General features: G+C 35.9%; 1 protein-coding gene across 1 annotated transcript in view; it reads left to right on the top strand.

Annotated features, from left to right (window-relative positions):
- Positions 1-664: 664 nt before the first annotated feature.
- The window catches only part of SI (sucrase-isomaltase), a 110,563-nt gene continuing 99,634 nt past the window's right edge, over positions 665-11,593 (top strand). The window contains exons 1-5 of the mRNA XM_069083660.1: positions 665-782; positions 5,283-5,392; positions 7,513-7,630; positions 7,724-7,833; positions 9,150-9,301. Coding sequence (XP_068939761.1) covers positions 665-782; positions 5,283-5,392; positions 7,513-7,630; positions 7,724-7,833; positions 9,150-9,301 — 608 coding nt within the window. The remainder of the gene's footprint in view (positions 783-5,282; positions 5,393-7,512; positions 7,631-7,723; positions 7,834-9,149; positions 9,302-11,593) is intronic.

The following is an 11,593-nucleotide window of genomic DNA, read 5'->3' as shown; positions in this document are numbered from 1 at the left end:
ACCCTTCATAGTGCTCTTATGTAATTATATATTCTATAATTCACACACATTCATACATATATATATATATAAATGTATGTATGTGTATATATACATATACAAACACATACATACACACACATTTACACCCACACACAGAGATCACAATATATCCAAAGATTCTCCCAACAAGATCTGAAGATTCTGAGGAGAGGAATTACTTCTATTTTTTTAATCTCCTGTCATATCTGACGGTGTACATAGCAAATAGGCTTAATAGATCAAATGATATAACATATGAAACACATGGCAGACATAAAGCGCTCTTTACATGTTAGCTGTCATTATTGTCATTTTTATAGCCTTGTAAACATGTAAGAGAACTCCATAATTCACTTTGTATAGTACTTAGAACAGCAAAAGTTAAAAATCTTCACCTTAAATAAATTTATAATGACAGAAATGATCAATTGCATTCAAATCAATAAACATCTTAAATATGTATGTGTATATGCATGTAGGTCATGTAGCATGTAACTATGTTTGAGGACTGTGGCAAGGTCAGTGTGGGGATCCAATGACTAAAAGAAAATAGTCTCAGCTTTCATAGGGCTTAGATTTTTCTGGAAATGTCAATTTTGTTATGAACAGCAACTTCAAAAACTTATCTTTTCTCTTCTTTCAGATGGCAAAGAAGAAATTCAGCGGATTAGAAATCTCCTTGATTTTCCTGTTTGTAATTGTGTCTTTAATTGCCGTGGCCTTAATTGTGGTATTAGCAGTAAAAGCGCCAGCAGTCAGAGGTATGGACACAGTCCCTGCAACGTAGACAAGGTCTCTTTCAGTCTGAAATTAGTGTGTACATACACACATACACACACATGCATGTGCAAAATATGAGGTAAGTGTGTAGGGAGAGACACATTAATACTTGTAAACCAATTTAAATGTACACACACATACAAGACACAATTATTAAAGAATTATTCATCTGGCCTTGTATTCCAATGGCATGTACAAGTGCCAGGAATATAGACCTAAATTTGTAGTTCAAGTTCAAATATAAACATACACACATAGACATACAAACAGAAGAATGCCCAAAGTCTGAGGTGAGTGGGTACAGACAAATACACATGAATACCTGTAGTCCAAGCTGAGTGTACATACACCCTCACACATACACTGACATCTGAACTTACATGTTTGTACACAAAGACATACACACTAGAAAGCTGAAGAATATGTATAAATAGAGGCACACTCAAATTTGCAGCAGGTACATTGATTCGAAGTATCTATGAAATCACCAAAGTACACAAAAGTATTTAGGCCAAGATAAGAGTGTATTCACACGTACATATATCAACTCCTTCAGTTAAAGGTAAGAATACATACTAGCATACAGACAGCAAGCTATCAGTGTTTCCTAGGCTACACAGAGCATAAAGGGAGAGATAAGTGAACTTTATGACTAAAGTTATTCTTTTGGCATATTGCTGCACATAATGAAACTGATAGAATGTTTCTCACTCCCTTGCATATGATGGTGCCTGTAACTCTCAGAAGAAGAGGGAGGAGATTTCAAAGAGATACTATCCCAAGGATAGGATCCATATTTGGTCATCTATAGAAGATGCACTGGTTCTAGAGGCTGAGGACCTGAGCTTGATTCATATCTCCGAGGCTTGCTACCTATCTGACCTTAAACAAATCACTTAATTTCTCTTGCCTCAGCTTCTGTAGCTGTAACTAGACAGATAAGTTGGTCTTGGAATCCCTTCTGCCTCCTCATTTGGGATTTCTATTTGTAAGTGTCTGAGTACCAGTGCTAGCCCAGAGCAGGTGACTGGCTTGGGAATTCTGAGGAAGACCAAAGGGAGGGAAGATACAAGGGAGTTCTTATACCCTCCACCCTCACCCATTCCAGGGAAATTCTAGGGAAAAGGTCAGGAGAAAGAATAGCATATGGGCCAAACTTCTTTAGCTTTGAAGTTTTGTCTTGCCCATCTCATAGAGTCATAGATTGACTTTAAGAATGAGGGAGACCTGAGGAGAGAGAGGAAGTTCATTTTCCCTTAAGGGAATACCTTCAGCACCATTTCCAAGAAGGATATAGAATGAGGGGGGACCACTTCCATCTGTCATTATGGTTTGGAATTCCTTTCTTTGGAAGCCAGTCCATTTATGTTTTGCCCAGCTCTCCAGGTTAGAATGATCTTTCTTGGGCTAAACTAATATCTAAATGCTTTTTTCCCCCTTCCTTCTCCTTTGGTTTCTTCACCTTCCCCTAATTAGATTTACATTTAAAAGTTTGGAGGGTCCTCAGAGTCTATCCAGTCAAATTTCTAACTGAATAAGAAAACCCTCTCCAGTACCTTCATTAAAGAGTTCATTTGTTTATTGTGTATTGACTCAAAGACCTCCAAAGAAGGGGAGCCCACTCCCTCGGGAAGCAGGACGCCCATCTCATTTGTGAAGAACTTTCATTTTTAGTCACTTCTTCCATCTATTAAATCTCCTGCAGCTTCTACCCATCGCTCCTACTTATGCCCTCTCAGACTGAATGAAAGAATCCAGTCTATCTTTCAAGTAGCTACCACATAAATAATAGCCAAGTGCTTTACATAGGTCACCTCATTTAATTCTCAAAATAATCCTGGCAGGCAGGAACTATTATTATATCTGTTTTTATATTGAGGAAACTGAGACAGAGAAAGTTTAAGTAATTTGCCCAGGGTCACATAGCTAGCAAGTATCTGAGACTGGATTTAAACTCAGTTCTTCCTGACTCCGGTCATTTGGTGCAATGGATAGAGTGCTGGGCCTACAGTCAGTTCAAATATAACCTCAGGCACTTAGAGCAACCCTGAGCAAGTCACTTAATCCTGCTTGCCTCAGTTTCCTCATTTGTAAAATGAGCCAGAGAATGAAATGATAAACCAGTCCAGTATCTTTGCCAAGGACACTCCGAATGAGGTCATGAAGATTCAGATGTGACTGAAACAACTCAACAAGAACAGCAACAAAAACTTCCTGACTGGAGGTCCAGGGTTTTATCCACTAGGCCACCTAGCTTTCTAAGCACAGTTATGTATGTTGCAGGAGAAAGGAAAGTTGTTCCATATCCAAAGGTCTTAGATTCAAATCCTGTCTCTGATGTTTAATGCCCGTGTAATCTCAGCCAAGACATTCAACCTCTTGGCTTCCATTTTATCTGTGAAATGAGGAGGTAGGATTAAATGGCCTGTGAAATCTATTTTCACTCTAGACCAATGATCTTATAACACTAAGGAAGAGTCAGATAAGTCTTTGGGAGTGTGGTGAAATATGTAAAGAGGCCTATTATTCTTGTTTCCTTTCTTTCCACTCCTACAACAAATCCAGTCTTTCAATGGCTCCTTATATGCCATAGTCTCAAGCGGTTTCACCATTGTGGCCTCTGCCTTCTGTAAACATATGAACCTAGGATATATTGAGAAGCAGTATGACATGGGGATAAGGGTGCTTACCTGAAAGTTAGGGAGAACTGATTTCAATCTGGTCTTTAACAAGTACTAGCTATGTGAACATGGCTAAGTCTCTGAGAGATTTATTTTCAGTGTCCAAGGAAACTCAGGTTATAAATGTTGTTTATTAATTATTAATTAATGAAAGTTGTCAGTTTACATCAGTGCAAGGGGTTTCTACACAGGAAGCTCTCAATAATAATGAAATCACAGGTCAATCCATAGTTGACTCCCCAAATTTATATTATCCTGTTGATTCTGTTTGAGTTTGCATCCTAATAAAATCCAATATTCATCAATTTCATCTACCTGCTTCTCTGCTATCTTGTGCTCATAAAGCTCCTTTTGGAATCTGTTGAAGAATTCATCTTTTTTTGTTTGTTAGTTTTTTGTTCTTGATTAAGACCTTTGATTTCATTGACAGAGTGAATAAATGGAGTACAAACTGCTCTATTTTACCAAGATGTTTTGGGTCCTACCTGCTTCTCTCTCTCTCTCTCTCTCTCTCTCTCTCTCTCTCTCTCTCTCTCTCTCTCTCTCTCTCTCTCTCTCTCTCCCTCTCTCTCTCTCTCTCTCCCCTTCTTCCTTCTCCTTCTTCACCTTCTTTGTCATCTTCTTGTATTTGCTATCTTTCTTAGCTTTTGCTCTTCTGTAAATTCAGTAGGGCTTTTATATACACTGTTATCTGAGTCATTGATAATTTTTTTTTCAACAGCAGAGGACCAAGCCAAGATCATTGAGGTACTCTAGGAGAGAGACTTCCTTCCAAGCTGAGGTTGAGATATTAATCATGCCTCTTTGGATTTGGCTTTTGAACCAGGTCCCGCATTCATCTAAATGTAGTATGGTGACTGTCCAGAGCAATATTTCTAATATTCATAGACTAATGTATAAGGTACTTTAAAATTACTAACTGTGTAAGCCTTGGCAAGTCACTTGACCTCTGTTTGCCTTAGTTTCCCTAGCTGTAAATGATAACACTTACCTCCTAGAGTTGTGAAAATCAAATGAGATAATATTCATAACAAACTTAGTTCAGTGGCATATAGTAACTATTATAAAATTGTTAGTTAATATTTTGTGCCCACCTCATATTTTTCCTTACTTATGTTCCCCTCACCCCCAGCCCAAATCCCAAGACCTAGTAGGATGAAGTCAGGATAAATAGGAACTATGAGAAAGAACACTTCTACCTCCTTATTTCTTTTAACTTCAAGACCACGTGATAAGCGAGGGGAGAAGCCATTGTGTGGCTCTGGCTGTGGTGTCAAGGTATATGTGTTGTTAGAATCATATGGTGCAAAGACATGAACTTGGGAAAAAAATTGGTTCATTTCTCATCTTTGACACTTCTTAAATGTGAAACTTTGGGCAAATCACTTAACCCATCTGGTCACATTAATATTCTCATATGTAAAATGTGGTCAAAATATGGGGTGTCCCCAAAGGCTTAGTATGGTATTAAGCTTCAAAAGCTTAGAATTGCAAGTAAGCTTTTTTTGGACACCCTGTCTATGCAGTTAGCTTACCTCAAAGGCCTGTCATGAGACCCGAAGGAGATCGTGCATGGAATGAGCTTGTCAAACCTCAATGTATGGTAGAGATATCAGTTGTTTTTGTCACTTCCTCTTAATAATCAGTTATAAAAAATAGGATTCAGCAGTAGTCTAAGTCTTAATTTGTATTTTATCACCTAAACTTGTGTTGTCATGAAACTAAGATTATATTACTTGAAAACAGACATCAGCATGGAATATGAAACATTGGAATAGTATGTCATCTGTTTTATTTTAGAAGTCGTTTCGGGAGACACAACCCCATCTACTCCAGGAGCATGCCCAAGTGATGTGACTACCAATATAAATGGGAGAATAAACTGCATACCAGACCAACTTGCCACAGAGGTTCAAAAAATATTGCTATCTTTTCAATTTCCTGTGTTCATGTGTTCTTTCCATCATGTTACAATTTCACAATTCTGAGGCTGTATTCTGAGGGTGTATTATCTCTATGCTGTCTAGATTCTAAATGTCTTACCTATTGTAGGTGCTTAATACACATTGATTGAATTAATGAACAAATGTTGATAGTTGGACATAAAAACATTGGGCCCATTTTTATGATATCTGTATATAATTTAGGCTGCATTTGACCCACTACTGTGAGACTTTTTTTCAATTAACATCCTATCAAAAACATAAGATTGAATGCAAGAAGCTCATGTGTTCCCAGCCTTGATGTCCTGTTGTCTTTTTAATTTCTGGGATACTTCTGTCCCTTAGTTGGATTAATGAATAAAGTCTATGTAGGAAACTCAAATAAGTTTTCTTTGTGACATTTTTTTTTTCTGGGAAAACAATGGAAAAACTGCTGGATTAAGGACCAAAGTACCTAGGTTCAAGTGCTGGCTCTTTTGCTTGCTCTGTTACTTTGGGAAAGTCACTTATTAAGTCTCAGTTTCCCTAATTATAAAATGAAGGGATTGGACTACATAACCTCTCAGGGTGTTTCCAGCACTGAATCTATCATCTTTTTCTTTAAAAGATAGCATTCAGTCAAATGTTTTTTTTCATTCAATCTGGTGTACCTGGAAAGATCCTTAAAGCCCTCTTTTGGAATATTTTTACATTTCTAACACCAGAAACTTGAGAGAGCTCCTAGATCAGGGTGTTTTGTTTATTCAAACAAAATCTCTAATAAAAAGGGATATGCCTACCAAAAAGTGTGAGGAAAGGCTGCATTTTTCCTGAAGTCACATGTGAAATGTAAGGGTTGGGTATAGGCAGTGAGAATTTCTCTGGAACCAAGAAAGATTTCCATACATCCATTCTGTTTCTTATTTTTACCATAAAGAGACTTTAAAATCTTTATAGGTGATCACTTTTTAATCTTTTCCCCTCAATAGCAACTGGTATTAGTAAACCTTCAAATTCATTGATTTTCCTTCTTGTAATTTCCTTTTGATATATCTGCTCTATATTTGTCTGTATCATTAAAAAGCATCAGCCCTATTCCTTCTAATTGCGTCATTTCATAGTCACCACTCCTGACAGATAAAAGTAATCCCCCTCATAAATAAGGGATTTGCACTGATAAAAGACTAGAATATAAATTGAAGGTCAGGTGCTTGTGACTCAAGCTAAGGAGCCATCTAATAGCTTTTGAGCTAATAGTTCAAAATATATCAGAAGATGAATTGTGAATGGACGTGCCTTCCACCTGCAAGCTGATCCATGACCTACCTTCAAAATAAATTTTTGGAGGTTTAGAAATACATATACAGTTAAAATACAGTTTTGATCTTCACTTTTAAAAATTAAAGGAGGGAAGGGGAAAGATGATTTTGTAAATGTTAATAGTCTTCCTAGCAAAGTAATTACAATTACACAACTCTACTTGGAAACTAATCATATTCATAAAGGAAGTCATATTGCAATATGGTCTAAGGTAGACAAAGGTGATTAACTTGTAAGAGACTTTCCCTTATTTCAATGTTGTTATTCAGTAGTATTACAGTTTAAATCTCTAAAGCTATTTCAGCTCCCATCATTCTACTTTCCTGCCCCCCCCCATACCTAACAGGTAAATAAAAGACCCTCATTATGGAATTCTATTCTAAATTTAAGACTGGAAACATGTTCAGTCTTACCAGGCGCATTCTATGTGGGATATAATATTTTATAGTGCCCAATCAGGAGCAGCATATACCATTTCTTTAGTTTTGTACACCCACATCAAAACAATGAAAATAAATTAAACTGGAAATGCCTGGAGGGAAGGGAGCATCATTCTAAAATCCTTATAACTTCTTGAAAGGGAACTTTCAGTGAATTATATTGTCTAATAACAGACTCTGAATTCCCAATATCTAACTGCGTCGGAAACAATTGATGAAATGGATTTGTGCGTAAGGTTATTTGGAGAAAGGAGGAAACAAGAATACTCTTAGGAAAGTAGTTGGACATTAAAATCACAATGGGAATAACCAACAACCAACAATGACATTTGTTTGATTTTGGCCCAGGTAACATGTGCCCAGCGTGGCTGCTGCTGGAGTCCACTGAATGACACTACCTACCCTTGGTGTGTCTTTGGGGACAATCATGGCTACAATGTCGAACAACGGCAGACAACTGATGCTGGTAAGGACTAGGTTGCTCTTCAAGCTTCAACCTATTCATGAAATGGACAATTTAATAAAGATACTCACTCTGATTTTCCCTGTCTTTTTAAAGGAATGCAAATTAGACTAAGCAGGATATCTTCACCTACTCTATTTGGAAATGACATAAACAATGTCTTAGTCACAACGGAAAGTCAAACAGCCCATCGATTTCGATTCAAGGTCTGGTTTTCTAAGTCTTGGAATTCGTTTTTGAAGAAAAGCAGTAGGCAAATTGATATTTAACAAAAAATCATTTTTCCTTTAGAAAAAAAAAGATGAAGGGGGCAGCTAGGTGGCACAGTGAATAGAGCACCAGCCCTGGAGTCAGGAGGACCTGAGTTCAAATCCGGCCTCAGACAGTTAACACAAAACTAGCCATGTCACCTTGGGCAAGTCACTTAACCCCAATTGCCCTCCAAAACAAAAGCAAAAAAAAAAAAGGAGAAGAAAAAGAAAATGAAGCTTATTCCCAAACAGGGAATTTCAAGTAATTTCTAGTGGAATGAAAGATCCTTGAAGGAAGGTTTTTTTTTTTTTGCATGCTGTCTTTGCATTCTGAATGCCTAGTTTTGTACCTGGATCATCATACTTAATAAAACTTGTTGCTTCATAGGCCACAAGACCACTTCATCATGTGTCAGTGGTCTATTAATGCTAAATGTTTAATATAAGGTTATCAGCAAGTTGCAGCAGTTGGGAAGAAAATTAGCATTTTTAATTATAAATCTTAAAACCAAGTGGAATCCACATGTCATTACCTGTGTATCATTTTCATGATGAAATCTACTTAAAATATTTAAATGTTAAAAAGATAGAATTCTCCTGTAATGATAAATTGAAATATAACATTTGATCATCCTTTTAATTGTGAAACAAATTATTCTCAGAGTAAAATATAGTTTGCTCTATTTTGAGCTAGTAAGGTATATGTTTGAATGCTTCGTCTATTATTTATTAACATTTATTAGCTGTGTGAGCATGAGTAAGACATAGCCTTCTGAGTTTTACTTGACTCATTTGTAAAACGGTTACAACAATACATTTATAGCCTTGTGATTCTACTATTTATAGAGAGCTCTGTGGCTGACAATGTTTTACACACATGACCTTTAAAATACCCCTGTAATATTACTGCTACATGCATTATGATCCTCATTTTTTAGAGGAAGGAGGTTCAGAAAATGAAGGGACATAACCATGTGAACATATTGAGGAAAGCTCAGAAGTAGGAGTCAAGCCCAGTTCTTTCATAAAATTTAATTATTGTATTCATTAAACACATAAAATCACTTCTACATATGTGTAAATATATGCCCTCACATAGCTTCAGAAGTTGAAAATGAAAACAGGGTCTCATTTATTTTCTTAGATACACATAACTTGTAGCCCGTTATTGATTTGATTCCTGGATCAACAGGAAGAATATTTTTGCTAAGTCCTAACTGATTTCATATAAAACAATGGTAACTCGATTTAAAAATCTTGATTCTTTTCAGATAACTGACCCTAACAACAAACGATATGAAGTCCCCCATCAGTATGTCAAAGAATTTAATCAGCCAGCAGCAACGGATACAAAGTATAACATAGAAGTGACTGACAATCCATTTTCCATCAAAGTTATTCGGAAAAGTAACAACCGAGTTTTGTAAGTGACTTCTTTTGACGTCTATATGCCTCTCTGCAAAATTCTGGTCTTCCTACTCTCATTACAGAGATCAGGAACAGAAAGGCCTTTAATCAAACATTTTAATTAAACATTTCAGTAGTTTTTAAAACTTCCCTCTCTTTCTCTTTTCTAAATGGAGTAGTTCCATGTATGTTTGCCTTCTTAATAATATTCCTATCATTTTATTAGTGTAGAATGTAATGGTACCATACTGTACTCTCAGATTTTATAAACACAAAGAGCACAAGTTCTTGAATGTTCTATATTCTATTGATGGGTATATCATATTGGACTTTGTGGCCTTGGGAGTAAGGGAATTTGATTTCAAGTCTGATCTTTTACCAAATGGACAGAATCCTATAATTCTTAGAACCACAGCTCTCTTATCTGTAAAATGGGGGCCTGTGCTAACCCAACTCATAAAAGTATTATAAAGTTTGAATATGATAACATGGAAATCACTTTTCAAAATTTAAAGCACTATTTAAATGCTAGTTATTATTAATTATTCTTTGCCTACCAAGTTATGGCGATAAGATAATAAAAATAAACACTTCCTAGAACTAATTGCTAACTTTTATATTATAAATAGATTTACAAAGAACCCTATGTATGTATGTGTATATGGAAAACACACATATATGGATATGTACATATAAGCAATATATAATATATAAATATCAAGAGGTTATGTAAGATAGGTAGACACTGACTGACAGTTTCTTTTGATCTTTATAACTACCCTAAATTAGGTTCTGTAATTATCTCTACATTACAGATGAGTAAATTGAGTCTCAGTGATTTAAAGGAACTGGCCAAGATCATACAGTTCATGAGTGACTAAGGCAGGATTAGAGAGAATTAAAATTAATTCTCTTACTCCAGGACCAGTTCTCTAGTCCTTATGGGAATGCAACTGTCTACAATTATCAGTATACATATTGACTAATTTAAATTCCGTTTTTTAAAAATGAAACTTATGCTTTATTTTTGTAAATTTTCAATGCTCCACATCACTTTGCTAGAAATATTAATTCAAAGACTTGTAAGGTAAAGAAATGCCAGGTAATCAACAATTATACCTTAATGGTTCAGGATATGATTTATTAAAGGTGTAGGTTATTCTACATACACAAAGTATATATTGGTGACTGTGTTTTGATCCCTTACTAGGCTGTAACTCTCTGAGGGACTGGGGCTTTTTTTCCCCTCTAATCTAAACAGCATATTCCCTAGAGTCTTATATAGTGTTATGCATAAAGAAAGTACTTGTTCAATGTGCATGAATGAATGACTGAATTTGGATGTATATGTTCCAATAAGTGAATATTAGCTAAAGATTTTTTTCTATAACGGAATATATTTTATCACCTAACTTAATGACTCATAGAGTTAGCTAACTCTTGTATGTATTTTCATCTAGGGATACTCTGAACCCATGATTCCAATCATATAGGGAACTCCAAAATGAGGAAATTTTTTCTTCCAATGCATATCAGTATCTTACTTCCATTTTATAGTCTTAAAGGGCAACAAGCAACAATTATCAAGCTCTTATTATTAAGTGCTAAGCATCATTTTAATAGGTTATTATTGTTTGTCCTTCATTCTCAAAGAGGATCAATGACATCAGGAAGGTGATGTCATGACTTCCGAGTCAATTAGATTTAAGCGAGGAAGGGCTGTGCAAAGTCACCAGCCTTATTCTTTCCTCCAGAACCATCTGGGTCCAGTGGTGAAATGTAGGTCAGAATGACTGGAGATGTCCCTGGATAAAATGGAAGGCCTTGGCCTTTATAACTACTGTGATAAGAATCATCTAGTGAATAGTGAAGCCTAGATCATATAGCCAGTATATCAGATGAAAGACTTGAAATCATTCGTTCTAGATGAGTCCAACTATCTGTCACTTTCATTATTCTGTTTCTATTTATACCTGATTCATGACTACTTACAAATGCAGACATAACATGACAGACAAGCAGCAGAGTGAATAGAGTGTTGGAACTGGAGTCAAGAAAATCTGAGTTCAAATTCAAACCCTTACTAGCTGTGTGACCCTGGGCAAGTCACTTAATGTCTCTCTGCTTCAGTTTCCTCCTCTATAAAATGAAGACAATAACACCTACCTCACAGGGTCACTGTGAAGATTAAATAAGAAAACAATTATGAAGTGCTTCACAAGCCTTAAATTACTATCTATTTATCTATCTGTCTTTCTATCTATCATCTATCTATCTATCTATCTATCTATCTATCTATCTATCTATC

Source organism: Petaurus breviceps, unplaced genomic scaffold (assembly GCF_028583685.1).
Source record: "Petaurus breviceps papuanus isolate PSGF00001 unplaced genomic scaffold, PetGlider_PUasm1.0 173, whole genome shotgun sequence".
NCBI lineage: Eukaryota > Metazoa > Chordata > Mammalia > Diprotodontia > Petauridae > Petaurus > Petaurus breviceps.
This window is presented reverse-complemented; position numbering and strand designations above follow the sequence as displayed.